Source organism: Bos javanicus, chromosome 22 (assembly GCF_032452875.1).
Source record: "Bos javanicus breed banteng chromosome 22, ARS-OSU_banteng_1.0, whole genome shotgun sequence".
Taxonomy (NCBI): Eukaryota; Metazoa; Chordata; class Mammalia; order Artiodactyla; family Bovidae; genus Bos; species Bos javanicus.
In genome coordinates this window covers 12280101-12298415 of record NC_083889.1, presented here as the reverse complement: position 1 = coordinate 12298415, position 18315 = coordinate 12280101, and the positions used below count along the sequence as shown (strand labels likewise).

General features: G+C 42.2%; 1 protein-coding gene across 1 annotated transcript in view; it reads left to right on the top strand.

Annotated features, from left to right (window-relative positions):
• SCN11A (sodium voltage-gated channel alpha subunit 11) overlaps positions 1-18315 on the top strand; it is an 81561-nt gene that overhangs the window by 34864 nt on the left and 28382 nt on the right. The window contains exons 14-19 of the mRNA XM_061395970.1: positions 1024-1392; positions 4024-4446; positions 6732-6851; positions 7565-7679; positions 10213-10367; positions 16163-16336. Coding sequence (XP_061251954.1) covers positions 1024-1392; positions 4024-4446; positions 6732-6851; positions 7565-7679; positions 10213-10367; positions 16163-16336 — 1356 coding nt within the window. The remainder of the gene's footprint in view (positions 1-1023; positions 1393-4023; positions 4447-6731; positions 6852-7564; positions 7680-10212; positions 10368-16162; positions 16337-18315) is intronic.

Genomic DNA, 18315 nt, shown 5'->3' with positions numbered 1-18315 from the left:
TTGAGTAGTCCTCCTAGGCGCAATACATCAATTTGTGAGCTCAATTATATAATGAAGGAGTTAACAAACTTTGTCTGTAAAAAGCAGATGGTACATTTTTTCAGTCTTACAGGCCATATGGTCACTGTAGAAACCTCTCAGTTTGCCATCAAGCACAAAACTAGCTGTAGACATTAGAGTACACATGCGCATGGCTGTGTTCCAATAAAACTTTATTTACAGACATGAAAATTGGAACTTTATACAATTTAAATGTGCAATGAAATATTTAAAAAATTATTTCCAACCATTTAAAGATATAAAAAACTTTCTCACCTGTCAGGCCATGTGAAAGCAGGTAATGGGATGGATCTGGCCCTGGGTGCAGAGTTTTTGACTCTTAGTATAGATAGTGAAGGACAGGGAAGCCTGGCATTCTGCAGTCTGTGGGGTCACAAAATGTTGGACATGACTTAGCGACTGAACAACATCATATTGGGGGCTTCCCCAGTGGTGCTGCAGTAAATAACCCGCCTGCAATGCAGGAGATGCAGATTTGATCCCTGGGTCAGGAAGATCCCCTGGAGAAGGAAATGGCAACACACTCCAGTATTCTTGTCTGGGAAATCCCATAGATAGGGGAGCCTGGTGGGCTACAGTCCATGAAGATCACAGAATAGTCAGACATGACTTAGTGACAGCAACAACCAATATTATACAGGGTTCCAATATATTCATTTTGTTTAATTAATGTGTATGCTCAGTTCTACCATTATGATCCCAAAGTCTTTATCACTTAAAAAAATTAGACCAAATGTTTCATTTTTAAAACAAAAAATAGATATGGGTGAATATCAGATTGGGGCATGGAGTTGCTGACCATGTTTAGGATGGATTTGGCTTTGAAAAAATTTTTGAAAGTTATAAATGCTATGGTTTGGGAACAAGTCATTTGAATTATAGCTGAGCAGGTGGAATTTGTCCTAACTGGCTTTTCTTCCATTTTTGTTTATTGTCTTTTTTTTATTATTATTATTTTTATAGCTGAGGGTCTTCAAGTTAGCCAAATCCTGGCCAACTTTAAGCACACTGATTAAGATCATTGGCCATTCTGTTGGAGCCCTTGGAAACCTGACTGTGGTCTTGGCCATTGTGGTCTTTATTTTCTCAGTAGTTGGCATGCAGCTTTTCGGCTCTAAATTCAATAACAGAAAGAATAATTTAAAGTCCTGTGACCCTGAAGTCCTGTGTTTACGGCGCTGGCACATGGGGGATTTCTACCACTCCTTTTTGGTGGTGTTCCGCATCCTCTGTGGCGAATGGATTGAAAACATGTGGGAATGCATGCAAGAAGCTAACCCAACGCTGTGCGTTATTGTGTTTCTGTCGATCATGGTGATTGGAAAACTTGTGGTGAGTGTCTCAGTTTTGTTGTTGTTGTTTTAAATGCATGGGCTAAACAAATGCATTAGCTTCTTTTCCAACACTTTACTAGTGAAAATTGTTATTTAAATATAGTATTATAAATTTAATGTTATATGATATTCAAAAATCTGCATTTGAATTTGATTTGAAGACAGTATGGTAAGCATGAAAGAAAACCTGTCATGTAGTACTTTAAAGATGCCCCAATGTCTATCCTACTCCAAGTGATTATTCAAATCGCCATTGATTGGCTGAGGTAGGGATATTTTACTTAATTTGGTCCATAGATGTAAAGAATACATCATGCAAAATGCCATGCTGGATAAGGCACAAGCTGGAATCGAGATTGTGGGGAGAAATATCAATAACCTCGGATAAGCAGATGATACCACCCTTATGGCAGAAAGTGAAGAGAAATTAAAGAGCCTCTTGATGAAGGTGAAAGAAGAGAGTGAAAAAGCTGGCTTAAAGCTCAACATTCAGAAAACTAAGATCATGGCATCCGGTCCCATCACTTCATGACAAATAGATGGGGAAAACAGTGGAAACAGTGACTGCTATCATTTTCTTGGCCTCCATAATCACTATGGATGGTGACTGCAACCATGAAATTAGAAGACACTTGCCCCTTGGAAGAAAAGCAATGACAAACCTAGACAGTATATTAAAAAGCAGAGACCTTACTTTGCCTACAAGGCTCTATAGTCAAAGCTATGGTTTTTCCAGTAGTCATGTATGGATGCGAGAGTTGGACCATAAAGAAGGCTGAGCGCTGAAGAGTTGGTGCTTTCAAACTGTGGTGTTGGAGAAAACTCTTGAGAGTCCCTTGGACTGCAAACAGATCAACCCAGTCAATCCTAAAGGTAATCAACCCTGAATATTCTTGGAAGGACTGATGCTGAAGCTCCAATACTTTGGCCACCCGATAGGAAGAGCCGACTCATTGGAAAAGACCTGATGCTGGGAAAGATGGAAGGCAGAAGGATAATGGGACAGCAGAGGACAAGATGGTTGGATGGCATCACCAACTCAATGGGCATGAGTTTGAGCAAGCTCTGGGAGGTGGTGAAGGACAGGGAAGCCTGGCGTGCTGCAGTCCATGGGGTTGCAAAGAGTCAGACATGACTGAGCAACTGAACAATGACAACAAAGATGTAAAGAAATGTCCACAGAGTAATGTTTCTTGCTGTTTAAAAGAAGGAGGAGGAGAGGAAAGGAAAAGGAGGAGAGAAGGAAGGAGGAATGATGAAAAAAGTGGTCCTTTTTCTTCCTCCAGCCCTTTTATGACTGTGACTCTTGGTAGAACCAAAAACATCATGCAGCCATGAGAAGTACCAAAGCAAGACAAAGTCAGCACTAAGGAAGGTAGACTGAAGGTGCAACAAACCTATTGTCAGGGCATAATTGGTCCCGTCTTCTAGTTTCAAACATCTTGTCATGTGGCATTTTCTTATTATGTAAGCTTGCCCTGTATCTGTTACTTACAGCTGGAAACATGGTACTCTATGGAGAAATTAATTAAGTGTACACCATTGAGGGTGTGACGAGACAGGAGACAGTCAAGGATACCTGAGCATAAGATCTCAGAATTGAGACTATCATGCAAATATAATTAATGATCCTCATACAAATATAATTAACTGTCCTCAGTATCTAATAAATGGTGTTAGTAGACAGCAGGAGATACGCAAGATCAAGGGAGTGGGAAGGGAGTGCTAAGAAAGACATTGTGGGAGACACGGTACTTGAAAAAGGCACTTCAGAGGCAAAGTGAAAGTGAAGTTGCTCAGTTGTGTCTGACTCTTTGCAACCCCATGGACTGTAGCCTACCAGACTTCTCCATCCATGGGATTTTCCAGGCAAGGGTACTGGAGTGGGTTGCTATGTCTTTCTCCAGGGGATCTTCCCAACCCAGGAATCAAACCCAGGTTTCCTGCATTGTAGGCAGACCCTTTACCCTCTGAGCCACCAGGGAAGCCAAAGAGGACTTAGCAAGTAGAGGGTAACTTGAGCAAAGATTCAGACTTGGGAATTCTCATTGTGAAGCTGAGGAAGTGTGACTGGACCCATTAACACCCACAAAACTCTTCCCCCAGAAAGCTGTATATTTTTGAACTGGTGAGAGCCACAAACAAAAGAGGTAAAAAACCTGCACGAGTGTACCATCTCTCAAATTGTGCAGATAGGAGAGGACCTTGTAGCACAGCGGTTCTAGACATTAGACTCATATCCATGTGGGCAATTCCAGCAAAAGTCCAACCTCATGATTCTGGCTGATCCCCAAGGAATATCCACTTTTGATTTTGCCACATGGTTATGCCTTTCACCTTACCCTAGCCAGGCTCTACAATACACACTGCTTATGCACAGACAGACTGCATCTGGCTGTTTGCACCCTTTAACTTCAGTTTTCTTTGGTCTTATCTTGATGTCTCTATTACTTCCTCAATCTTCTCTCCTTTTCTTTATTTTATAGATGAACTTTCTTGGGAGACAGAAGGACGTAGAACTTTCATTTGATTTTGTTTCTAGTCTTGGGGAAAAGTTGTTGTGGAACCCTACTGTGTTGTTTCCTTTGCTAAATTTTCCCTATGTCCCTCTCCCTTTGCCCCTTCCTAGGTACTCAACCTCTTCATTGCCTTGCTACTCAATTCCTTCAGCAATGAGGAGAGAAATGGACACTTGGAGGGAAAAGTCAAGAAAACCAAAATCCAGATAGCCCTGGATCGGTTCCGCCAGGCTTTTTGTTTTGTAATACATACTCTTGAGCATTTTTTCAGGAAGCATTGCAGGAAGCGACATTTATCAAAGCAAAAAGAGGTGACAGAAGACCCTGGTGGAAAGATCAAAGATATCATTCCCCTGGTCACAGGGATGAGAAAGGGCCCAGAGATCTGGGAGGAGTTTGGCGTACTAACTTCTGTACCAATGGCCTTGCATGATCGGACTTGGTTGGCCCCACTTGCAGAGGAAGAAGATGATGCTGAACCCCATGGTGAAGATAAGGCACAGGCTGTCACACAACCTGAGGCTGGAAAACAGGTACGCAGGTTCATACATAGACTCACAGATCGTTTAAAGCTGGAGCTGCCATGGGGTACTGGTTGCCTGCCCTGTCCTGAGCACTATGCAGAGATGATAAAGGTATACAGTGTGGTGGCTGCACCTCTGGGGCTGGTTCTAATCATGGTCTGCACATGTGGCACAGGTGGGACATACCAGAGGAGTTTAGAGTGGGCTGGGGCAATGAGGGAATCCAATGCCTTTGGTTGGGCACCAAAAGAAATATAGAGTTGGAACTGACTGAAAGGTGAGAAAAGGAGTGTGGAAGGTGAAGTGAATATAGGATAAAAAGAGATTTTGTTTCTTATGAATTGCCTGCCACCCTGGGGAGGATGTCTTAGCCACTACCCGGGATACTCGGAGGGGCAGTAGTCTCTCATCTCTCAGCCTCCCTCTTCCTGCATGGAATCTCTGCCCTGCGGACTAGCTGGAGTAAGGGAGATCAAGGCCCCAGTATTGTCAAGCTTTTGAACTTGGAATAGAGTCTCTGTTCTATGAGTAGTAACTAAAATGAAAAAAGAAATCCAACTTCTTGACCACATTCACCAGAAATTTAGCCTCTTCAACTCAGATTTGGAGGAGATGAGAAAAGCTGTGACCTGCACATTCTAATGAGATACATGTCTCTTCATTGGGAGCTGAGGGCAGAGGGAGCCCCATCTTCTTGGTCACATCTCCCTTCCCACCCCCATCAAACTGAGCTGGGGGTGGGAAGTGAGAGAACAGGTCATGGCTAAAGTGCCATAGACTCCTGCTGTTATTACTGAATAGCACAGATTTTTTTTAAAAAGTAAATATTTCTTCATTTGCTGTATGCCCTTAGGACAATTTAAGAAACCTTAAATATATTTTTACAAATATTTCCCACCATTTATGTTAATTTTACTGTGAAACATTCTGCTGAACTCCTTATTCTACCATCTAAGAAGCAACACTCTGAATATCTTTTTTATAAATGTATTAATTTTAATGACATTTTTAGATTACTATACTAGTTTTATTCTTTTTCCTCAAGGAAATTAACCTCCCTGTAGTTAGTTTTTGAGGACTACTGATTTTATGTTTGTCTCATCATACAGTTTGGAATATAAATTTGGAAGTTCATCTTTGTGGGAGGGTCTGTCACCCTCCCTGCAGTCTAAGTTCTGTGGTATCTTTAATAGACCCTTCTAAGGGATCCATTCAGAACTAAGTCTTATCTTGGCAGCTGACTCTTCTCTAATAGTGATACTAGGCATTTTGCAGATCCAGTCACTAAGCCAGTGGCTCCCTTTGCCCAGATCTTATTTCTGAGGCTGTACTTCCTCCTGCCTCCCTAGGTATGCAGCTTTGTATGATTGTAACCCCAAGCATTGGCCACAACTTCTTTTAACTTTCTCTCTTACGTATAAGAACTTCAACCCAGCCCAGAGTTTCAAGCTTTGGGTATAACTCTGGTTTCCTTTTTCACACAGGACACTTTTATTCATCATTACTTGCTGCATGCTTTAAATTGTTATTACTTTATTTTTGTTCTGTGTCTGGTCCATAGATAATGTGTATCTGTTTTTTGTGTATATGTGTTCAATGGGGAGCAGCATTCTTAAATTATGCCCATACAATGTCAGATTCACAAGAACCTTCACATATATTTTAGGACGAAACCTTTCTTAAGATGTGACTTTGCATATCCTTGGATTTAGCTGCAGGTCATCAGACAAAATTCATTTTTTATTTTTATATTATAATATATTTTCACATTTTCTGTATGTGTTTCGGTTGCCTATATTGCCAGCTCAATCCTCTGTACCTAAAAGAATACAAAATTATTTTCCAAAGTATTCTTTTAATAGTTTTATTCGTGTATCTTTACATTGGAATATCAAGTGATTATCATTTTTAATTTTTACTGTATTATGGCATTGTAGTATTTTTTCAGGGATAACTAATTATACCAGTACCATTTATTAAACAATTTATTATTTAGCCATTGAATTGAAAGGATACAGTAAGATTCACTTCTTAATTATTTGCTGAATTTTGTATCAAATCATGTTGTTTTGATTACATTACTTATGAGTAAGTTTCATTATATGTTTCCTATAATAGTTTTTCCAGAATTATTTTATGTTGAGTTTTTTCAGGAACAGTTTTTAAAAGTAAAAAGAAAAAGTTAAATAATGTCAAAATTTTCATGATGAACAGAAAACCAAATAGAATTCAAACTTGTTTCATCCCAAGTGAGATGTCCAGGAGGAATATTCATTCTACTCTTGGTTTCTCAGTGTCAGGCCAGCGAAGTCCATCAGAAGAGCAAGGATCTCACTAGTCCAGGAATTCAGAGTGTGGAAATTGATCTATTCTCTGGAGATGATCCTCCTATGTCAATACAGAATCTTCGGAAGGTAATTTTCCCAGGGTGTTCCCAGAAGAAACATAGCTCATCCACTTACCTTGTTCAAAATAGCCACTATGGAAAAATATCTAGATTAGTACAGAGCAAACTGTCAAACTTACATTATTAAGCAAAGATCTAGCCCAGGGTTTCTCAGCCTCTCCAGTATGACATTTGAGCCCAGAAAATAATTCTTTGTTATGGTGGACTGTTCTGGGTATTGTAGGGTGTTTAGCAGTACCCCGCCTCTACCCACTAGATGTCCATAGAATCCCCCCGCCATTGCAAAAATAAAAAATGTCTTTAGACATTGCCAAAGTGTCTCCTGGAAAGTAAAATCAACACAACCACTGTTCTAAGCCTATTATTCTGGGACTTGAGGTAGCTGACAATTTCATTGTCAGTAAAGTGGCCTTCTCCTCATCACCTGGCTTCTGTGTGTGTGGTTTGTCAGCAGATCAGAGGTAAGATGTGGAGGGAGGAAAAGGTTGAGACACTGTGTCATGTGCTTCATCCAAGGGAGAGGAATTAGAAAATTCTGTCTTGGAGTCAGGGCTGGTCAGAGCATTTAGGACAGAACCTAACAAGAGGGATACTTTCTAGACAAACCTCATACCTACCTAGTTTCATGCATTAAAAGTCCTAAAATAAGACATTAGGTATTAACCATGGTGACAGAGAGTGTTGGAAAATGATCCCCCTTTCCTTTGTTCTGATGTGTAGAAGTCTGATGCTGCGAGTGTGCTCTCAGAATGTAGCACCATTGGTCCACAGGATCCCTTTATGTGGGTACTTGAAATGATTCCCAAAAAGGAACCAGAGAGGTGTTTGCCCGAAGGTAAGTGGCAATATTCCTACATTCAGTTCATGGAATATTTGGATGGGATTCTGTTATTTGAAGCTCTATATTTTGATAGATCCTTTCTTTCTAATTCTACTGGAGACAAAAGTGAAGAGAGTCTCCCCTGGCTTCTGGAGACCATTTCAGGAAATTCTTGATTCAGGTGAGGTCAATTCATACAGCCCAACTTATAGAGTAGAAACTTGGCACAACTTTTCTAGAAAGCCCACCGGGCCAGTATTCCTACCACTTGGTAGAGTTCCCAATACATCAATTGTCAGGATATCCTTGAGGTCATAGATCAAGAGAACTTGACCATAAATTTGGGGTTGGCTAGAGCTCTGGCCAGGCCCTCAACTCATCTCTCAAGATTTTTTTCTGGGAGAAGGCATCCAAGATGGTGGTGTGGGAAGACCCCGAGCTCACCCCCACCTGTGGAAATACCAAATATACACTTACTTGTAGAGCAGTTTCCCCTGAAAAAGACTCGAGGACTGATGGAACAGCTACTGCATATAGATAGAACATACAGATCAGGTAGGACAGATGGAGACGTGGTGTCCATGGGAACTGCACCCTCAACTTAGTGACCTACAGGAGGAAGGGATATTGTTGTGGGGCCAGAGCACAGACCCACCCACCTTGGGATCAGCAAGAAAACAGCAGTTTAAAGGGCATCTAGACTATACCAGAAAGAGATCCATGTACCAACCCTAGTGTGTTAGTCAGGTCTTCGCTGGTGGCTCAGACAGTAAAGAATCTGCCTGCAAAGCAGGAGACCCAGGTTTGATCCCTGGGTCAGGAAGATACCCTAGAGGAGGAAATGGCAAACTACTCCCATTTTCTTGCCTGGGAAATCTCATGAACAGAGGAAAGAAATCCATGTTCTAACCCTAGAGCTTCTGCCAAATGCACAGAGAAGTGCTGGATCCCTTTGTGGGGTCAGAGGCAGCAGAGAGCACCTTTGTTTGCCTCACCCCCAGAACTCTCCCCAGCCCTCATTCACTCCAGCTCTAGCTACCCCACCAAGGTAGCCTTGGACTTAGCACTCCCCAAGGCCTGACTCCAGCCCAAGCCCACTCTAACCTCAGCTGCTCCGCCTAGGTGGCCTCAGATACCTAAGTGCTCCCCAGGAGTTGCCCCTGGCAAGCTTCAGCCCCAGTAACCCCACTGAAGATACCAGGTGCAAGCTGTTTACACGGGAACACTCCACATAAGTCCATTCCTTGAATACCAAGATAGGTAGCCATTTCATCTAGTTCATAGAAACAAAAACTAGAATTCAAACAAAATATGCGTATGGAGGAATATATTCCAAATGAAAGAACAAAACCCTAAAGAAAAGCAAAACCCAGGAAAAATCCTAAAGAAACAGAGTTAAGTAATTTACCTGGTAAAGAATTTACTTTACCTGGTAAAGAATTCAAAGAGATGATCATAAGAGTTTTCACCAAACTAGGGAGGAAAATGGAGAACTTCATTTTAGTAAAAATTTCAACAAAGACTTAGAAAATGTGGGCAAGAATTCAATAACATGATAATAATGCAGTCCACATTATAATTAAAATGTCAAAAATTTGAATATATTGTGCCAGTCCTTCTGCTTTGTGAAGTTTCTGCTGAAAAATCATCTAATAGACTTATGAAGTTTCTCTTGTATGTAACTAGTTCTTCCCTTACTGCTTTTAAGATTCTCTATCTTTAGTTTTTTTATGATTTTTTTTTTTTGACCATGCCTTGCAGCATGTGGGATCTTATTTCCTTGACCAGGGATCAAACTCATGCCCTCTTCATTGATTACATGGAGTCTTAACCACTGGACCACTGGGGAATTCCCTATCTTTCATTTTTGACATTTTAATTATAATGTGTCTTGGCATGGATCTCTTTGGGTTCATCTTGTTTGAAAATCTCTGTGCTCCCATCTCAGGCCTTAGGTGTCTGTGTCCTTCCCCAGGTTAGGGAAGTTTTCAGTCATTATTTCTTCAAATAAGTTTTTTGTCCCTTTTCTCTCTTTTCTCCTTCTGAGGCCCCTATGTTGCTAATGTTAGTATACTTGATGTTGTCTCAGGGATCCCTTAAGCTCTTCACATTTAAAAAAATCCTTTTTGCTATCCTGATTGGGTAATTTCCACTACCCTGTCTTCCAGATCACTAATTTCATTCTTCTTCATCCTCTAAATGGTTTCATCTCAGTTATTGTATTCTTCATCTCAGTGTTATATTCTTTTTCATCTCAGTTATTATTTTCTTCAGTTCTTATTGGTTCTTTTTAATACTTTCTATAGTTCTCTATCTTTGTTGAAGTTCTCACTGAGTCTGAATTGGCATATGATGACCTCTATTCTGCTCTGTTGACCAAATGTTGTCACATGGCTGAACCCAGATTCAAAGTGTTGGAAAAAGACTCCAACTCTTTAGTTGGAGGACTTGCAAAGTTACATGGTGTGTACAAGGAGGGTGAAGAGTTGGGCTATTAATGCACGTGTATTATAGACACTCGTGATAGTGATTCTCTACTTCCTTGCAGGCCTGAATTGCTGCTCTCTATGCCATACTGTGGACAAGAGAAAGTCCTCCTGGATCACTTGGTGGAGCCTGCGAAAAATCTGCTACCAAATAGTGAAACACAGCTGGTTTGAGAGCTTTATTATCTTTGTGATTCTGCTGAGCAGTGGGGCACTGGTAAATTGTCATGGTCTTGTGGGGACATTGCGGGGCAAGGCAGCTGGGTGGCTTCATTCCGACTTGGCCCTTCAAGGAGCTGTGAATGTGGGGGAACTAGGAAGAAGTGGGATTTCTGTTGGTGTATCCTCTTAGGGGACAGGATTTTGCCATGATGTTCTGAAGAAATGCTGCAACTGGGAAATCCCCAAGGCGAAGAGGCTTTACCTGTGGGAAGCATGACCCACGTCAGCGCTTTATTTTTATGTGTTTATTTATTTATTTGTCTTTTGGCCATACCACACACCATGTGGGAACTTAGTTCTCTGAACAGGAATGAAACTTGTGCCCCTGCCACTGAAGCACGGAATCTTAACCACTGGACCACCAGGGAAGTCCCCAGATTGGAACTCTAAAGTGGCTATTGGAGTCTTGACCTTAACTCCAAGTCTGTCCATCATTCCTGGAGGATTTCTAGACATTTTCAGCATATCCTACATGTTTCCTCCTCTAGATGGCAATGCTCCTATTCTCTTTTTTTCCTGATGGCCCTTGTGTTGCTTTCAAAAAGATAAAAAGTTTAGGAGAAGTCTACAGGGGCTAGAATAGGATATAAGTTGCCTTGGTATTTTTCACTACTCATGATCCTTTGAGAGGAGGGAAAAGAGATACTGTTTTATGTGTATGACAGATCCTTCCAAATTGAAGTATGTTGTGAGTTCTGATGAGCTTTGGAAATAACTGAATCAATCAACCTCCCTAGCCATATGGTCATGAACTCCTTTCTGCTCTCTCTCCTCACCTTGTCCTTCTTTCCTCCTCTGCACACATACCCTCACCTTGAGCAACAGTATTTTCTCTCTTATCACCTACATGTTTCTCTCTCTCCCTCCCATTATGTCTTGTGTTTCCTCTTAAAATGGCCATAATGTAAAACTAAATTCTCTTAGTATTTGTCATCCCAGGTGACTGGAGTACTGAGTTCCCCTCATTGATTTAGAGTCACAGAACATTTCACAGTAAATTACTAGGAGGGACAAGGACCTGTCTTGTTCCTACACCCCTACTTTCCTGGTTAGTGCTTTACACCTGTGTAATCTCCAGATGAGAGGAGATGAACATGCATTGGAGTCCACCAGAGCCTGTGATCAACAGACAGCCCATTTGCCTGCTTTGCTCTTCTTCAAACTCTTTGCAACCCTGTGGACTATGGCCTGCCAGGCTCCTCTCTCCGTGGAATTTCCCAGGCAAGAATGCTGGAGTGGGTTGCCATTTCCTTCTCCAGAAGGTTCTTCTTCCCAACCCAGGGTTCAAACCCATGTCTCCTGCATTGGAAGCTGTATTCTTTACCATTGAGCCACCAGGGAAGCCCATTTACCTCCTTACTGCTACGTAAATTATTCCTGAAACAAAAAAGCAAATTTCTCTAAAACAGTCCCAGAGAATTGCCTTGATTAATTTTTTATCACTCATCCTGTAGGCGTCCCTGTAATCTTCCAGTGATTAGATTTCATTAGCTATCTACACTTCCAAGTGACAAGGTTCTTGCTCTTATTCCACAAATAGTCGCTGTTATCTGTCACACCCTGTGCTATTTAGTGGAAAAGCAATGTTGTTGTCACAAGGTCACACAGACACCTGTGTGAGAAAACTTACAATCAGAGAAGCAGCAGAGGGCACACAGATCTCCTAGTTCTCATCTGCCTTAAGATGAGGCAAGAGTAGGCTGGGCAGAGTGAGACTGAACACACAATGCAGAGGCTTCCAGGAGACAGACACAGGCCTTGTTTCACTGCACGTATTTATAGAGAAATGAAGACAAGAAACATCTAGTCCCTCGCCACTGTATTTGGTATATGGACCAGCAGCCTCATATCACCTGGCAGCTTATTAAGAATTCAGAGTCTTGGGCCCACCCCAGACCTGCTGAATCAGATGCTAGGTGGTTTAAGGCTCATTAGAGTTGTGAAGCTCTGATTTGGGCAACTACATAGAAATGGGAGCATCCTGGATTAGGCCTAGTTACATTATGGGAGCTTCCAATGCTCAGTTCTGATATCAGCCTGCTCTTCCTTTGAGCAAACTCAGACCTGCTGAGCCAGCTTGTTGCTAGGCTTCCAAAATGAAATGGGAAATGAGCTTTCAACACCATTCAGATTTGTCTCTCCTAAAGAGGCAGTCAGCAAAAACAAGACCAGGAGCTGACTGTGGTTCAGACCATGATCTCCTGATTGCCAAATTCAGACTTAAATTGAAGAAAGTAGGGAAAACCACTAGAACATTCATGAATGAACTAAATCATATCCCTTACAGTTATACAATGTAAGTGACAAATAGATTCAAGGGATTAGATCTGATAGAGTATCTGAAGAACTATGGATGGAGGTTCACGACATTGTACGGGAGGCAGTGATCAAGACCATCCCCAAGAAAAAGAAATGCAAAAGGCAAAATGATTGTCTGAGGAGGCCTTACAAATGGCTAAGAAAAGGAGGGAAGCGAAAGGCAAAGGAGAAGAGAAAAGATATGCCCATTTGAATGCAGCGTTCCAAAGAATAGCAAGGAGAGATAAGGAAACCTTCCTCAGTGATCAATGTAAGGAAATAGAGGAAAACAATAGAATGGGAAGACTAGAGATAAAAGACTATAGATCTCTTCAAGAAAATTAGGGATACCAAAGGAACATTTTGTGCAAAGATGGACACAGTAAAGGACAAAAATGGTATGGACCTAACAGAATCAGAAGATAGTAAGAGGTGGCAAGAATACACAGGAGAACTATACAAAAAAGATCTTCATGACACAGATAACCACGATGGTGTGATCACTCACCTAGAGCCAGACATACTGGAATGTGAAGTCAAATGGGCCTTAGAAAGCATCACTATGAACAAAGCTAGTGGAGGTGATGGTATTCCAGTTGAGCTATTTCAAATCCTGAAAGATGATACTGTTCAAGTTCTCTGCCCAATATGCCAGCAAATTTGGAAAACTCAGCAGTGGCCACAGGACTGGAAAAGGTCAGTTTTCATTCCAATCCCAAAGAAAGGCAATGCCAAAGAATGTTCAAGCTAGTGCACAATTGCACTCTTCTCACATGCTACGAAAGTAATGCTCAATATTCTCCAAGCCAGGCTTCAACAGTCTGTGAACTGTGAACTTCCAGATATTCAAGCTGGATTTTAGAAAAGGGAGAGGGACCAGAGATCAAATTGCCAACATCCGTTGGATCATCAAAAAAGCAAGAGAATACCAGAAAAACATCTACTTCTGCTTTATTGACTACGCCAATAAATCTTTGTGTAGATCACAGCAAACTGTGGACAATACATAAAGAGATTGGGATACCAGATCACCTGACCTGCCTCCTGAGAAATCTGTATGCAGGTCAAGAAGCAACAGTTAGAACTGGACATGAAACAACAGACTGGTTCCAAATCAGGAAAGGAGTACATCAAGGCTGTATATTGTCACCCTGCTTATTTAACTTATATGCAGAGTACATCATGAGACATGCTGGGCTGGATGAGCAAAAGCTGGAATCAAGATTGCTGGGAGAAATATCAATAACCTCAGATATGCAGATGACACCACTCTTACGGCAGAAAGCGAAGAAGAACTAAAGAGCCTCCTGATGAAAGTGAAAGAGGAGAGTGAAAAAGCTGGCTTAAACTCAGCATTCAAAAGTGCAGATCATGGCATCTGGTCCCATCACTTCATGGCAAATAGATGGGGAAACAATGGAATCAGTGAGAGACTTTATTTTGGGGGGTTCCAAAATCACTGCAGATGGTGACTGCAGTCATGAAATTAAAAGACGCTTACTCCTTGGAAGAAAAGCTATGACCAACCTAGACAGCATATTAAAAAGCAGGGACATTACTTTGTCAACCAAAGTCTGTCTAGTCAAAGCTGTGGTTTTTCCAGTAGTCATGTATGGATGTGAGTGTTTAACTATGAAGAAAGCTGAGTGACGAAGAATTGATGCTTTTAAACTGTGGTGTTAGAGAAGACTCTTGAGAGTCCCTTGGACTGTAAAGAGATCAAACCAGTCAATCCTAAAGGAAATAAGTCCTGAACATTCATTGGAAGGACTGTTGCTGAAGCTGAAATTTCAATACTTTGGCCACCTGATGCGAAGAATGGACTCATTGCAAAAGACCCTGATATGGGAAAGATTGAAGGCGGGAAGAGAAGGGGATGACAGAGGATGAGATGGTTGGATGGCATCACCGACTCGATGAACATGAGTTTGGGCAAGCCCTGGGACTTGGCGATGGACAGGGAAGCCTGGTATGCTGCAGTCCCAAAGAGTGACTGGTGTACTGGTGTCACAAAGAGTCAGGCAGGACTGAGCGACTGAACTGAAAGAGGCAAACAGGCAACCCCTGACCTTCAGGAGCTTGGAGGCTTGTAGGCAAGACAGATGGAATCCAGACAGCTATAACTAGGGCCATAGTGATACACTCAGAGAAGCAACGTGCCATGTGGATGGCACCTAACCCATTCCTGTGGAAGAAGGACAGTTTCCTACAGAAGATATCAGCTAAGCTGATATCTTAAAGGCTGACCAGGAGCCGGTTGGGGAGAGGAGGAGATGAAGGGCCTTCTTCAGTCAAAAGCCCACTTGGGGGTTGAAAGTGAGACTGTTTTATTCTCTATTCTTTTTCTCTAGGGTTGTGGGACTGTGAGATTACCTTAATTCCTAACAGCATTGCTGATTTCTTTCTTGCCTTCCCAAGTGACTTGGCAGGGTTAGTGCCTCTTCTCTCCTTTCTTTCATCCTCAGTAACACTGTAAAGGCCAAAAGGACAGCTTATAGCCTAGCAATACAGACCCTGAAGAATCACACACACACATACTTTGGGTTAAGGAAAAGTTTGGATGTAGTGTGAAAAAGGGTCTCTCCAAAAGCTTAGATGTCTAATTTTCGTAGTCCCACTTAATGAATGTTTGGGCCTTCCCAGGTGGTGCTAGTGGTAAAGAACTTGCCTGCCAGTGCAGGTAGACGTAAGAGACTCGGGTTCAATCCCTGGGTTGGCAAGATCCCCTGGAGAAGGAAATGGCAACCCACTCCAGTAGTATTGCCTGGGGAATCTCATGGACAGAGGAGCCTGGTGGGATACGGTCCACAGAACCTAACATTAGGGTTAGGATTAGGGTTAGGGTTAGGCAGAGAGTCGGACATGACTGAAGCGACTTAGCAACATTTGAAGTAATTTACATTGGGAGCTCTAGCCCAGTGCTTCCCAAACTTTTGCACATCATGGCTCATGTACAAAAATGATCACATCTGTAGGGAACACTGGGATAAGTGGATAATGCTGTTTGTGGTGGGGTTGGTGAGCCTCAGGGTTGGCAGGATCCAGAGTATGAACTAAGGTTTTCAGACTTGATGTTATAAGCAATGAACAGCCACTGAATAGAGCCACCCAGGTAACTAGGAGGATGAAAGAAATGGTGAATGCCACTGGGAGGTTCTGGGAAAGTTGGCAAGATATTGTTGGCAAGAGTTGAAAGGATTAGGAAGACCAGGAGATAGTGTGATGATCCATTAGGAAGATTTTTTTTTTTTTTTAACATTCCAGGGCCCATTGATGAGACTCTGGGAAAATATAGTGGCAACGGAAATCTAGAAATAGGATTTTCCTTCTTTTGTTTTACTTCCTCAAGGAATTGTTTCTACTGGAAAAGTTCAGCCTTAAGCAAAATCTCATCACCAAGAGAGATCCTAGTTTATTCAAATAAGGAAGAACAATAAAAAGTAAAGTCAGCAGAGAGTTCAACCTGACCTATGCTGTGCTTTATCATTTCAGGTATTTGAAGATATTAACCTTGATAAACAACCCAAAATCCAAGAATTACTTAAATGTACTGACACTATTTTCACATACATTTTTATCTTGGAGATGGGTCTGAAATGGGTGGCCTTTGGATTTAGGAAATATTTCACAAGTGTCTGGTGCTGGCTCGACTTCGTCATTGTGATTGTAAGTTTACCATCTCTGTATAATGTGCAGGTGGGATGGAGGGGGGCTGGGTTGGGGTGGAGGAGGGGATCACATGGAAGTTGCTTTTCCCGTATGCCTCATACGAGTGCCTCTCCAGAATATTTTTCTTCACATTTATCTATCAGCAGTCCAGCCTTTCCTTGGTCCCATTCCTCATATGCTGCATTTCATATGCTCACCATCTCAACCCTTTCTCATTGTACTCATTTCTCATGGTACTCATTCACTTCTCTCCATAAGCACCGCTTATGTCTGATGTACATCTAGAATAACTTTGCACATTCTCTACTTTTCCTTCTCCTTCCAACTTTTAATTTCTTTTCAAGACTTCTCAAAGCAGGTTAGCAGCCAGCAGATTAGGCTGGTCTCCCATCTTGATTGTCAAGCAACAAGGATTATTCACATACATTATTTTTTCCTATTTAATCTGAACAGCAGTGTTCCAAGTTAGGCAGACCTATGTGTTGTCTACCACATTCCAGACAAGGAAACCTGAAGCTCAGAGGCTTAGCAGCTTGTTTCAGATGAGATTGGAATTCACACCTTGGTCTGTAAGATGCCCAAGGCCAATAGCAGTAGGAGTAGGTAACATTTTTCGACTGCTTTCTCGGTACCAAGTAAGTAAGTACTGCTTACTCTGCCGTATGCCTCTTATGCATTCTCTCTTTTAGTTATCACAGCGTTTCCATGTTGCAGTTATTATTTTTCCCAGATACATATAAGTAAACTAAGTCATAGAAACATGTTTGAGGTTGCCCAGCTAGAAGATGGAAGTGAAATCACTTAGTCATGTCCGACTCTTTGCAACCCCATGCTCCTCCATCCATGGGATTTTCCAGGCAAGAGTACTGGAGTGGGTTGCCATTTCCTTCTCCAGAGGATCTTCCCAACCCAGGGATCAAACCTGGGTCTCCCACGTTGTAGTCAGATGCTTTACCATCTGAGCCACCTGGGAAGTCTTTTGAGCCTGGGAAGAAGAAGGAGGTGAGACTCAAATCTAGTAAGACTCCCTGCAAAGTCCTTGATTTTAACATCTATAGAAGGCAATGGCACCCCACTCCAGCACTCTTGCCTGGAAAATGCTATGGACAGAGGAGCCTGGTAGGCCAGAGTCCATGGGGTCGCTAAGAGTCAGACAAGACTCCGCGACTTCACTTTCACTTTTCACTTTCCTGCATTGGAGAAGGAAATGGCAACCCACTCCAGTGTTCTTGCCTGGAGAATCCCAGGGACTGGGGAGCCTCATGGGCTGCCGTCTACGGGGTTGCACAGAGTTGGACACAACTGAAGCAACTTAGCAGGAGCAGCAGCAGCAGCCTTTCTATAATGACCTAATTAGTTAGACTTTGTCCCTGCTATTTAAGAAAGTAGGTATGACAAATGCATAGTATACACTGTGTGCTCAGCACACCACACTGGAGAGCCATAATTTTGTTGGCGGGTACAAATAGGCCGTGTGGTTCAAGCATTTCAGAAAGTCATCGGTGCCATCAGAGCTCCAACACCAGCATTCCCATGAGCATCATGCGGGTCCCTATCAGTTTCCAGAGTGCTGGTCACTGTGCATCCATTGTCTTATTGATTATAGTGGAGGATGCATAAGACAATGGACAGACTGTTGGTATCTCTGATCTAGGACCTGTGGTTTACTGGCCTAAACTTAGGAGACTGATTCTTTTTTTTTATTTTTGATTGGAGGATAATTACTTTAAAATTTTGTATTGGTTCCTGCCATACAACACTGTGAATCTGTCACAACTATATAACTACATATATATCCCCTTCCTCTTAAGCCTTCCTCCGTCCCACTTCCCCGCCGTCCTGTCCCCTTAGGTCTTCAGAGAGCGCCAGGCTGGGCTCCCCGTGTTGCGCAGCAGCTCCCCACCAGCCATCTGTTTCACACATGGTAGTGTTTATATGTCAGTGCTACTCTCAATTTGTCCCATCCTCTCCCTCCC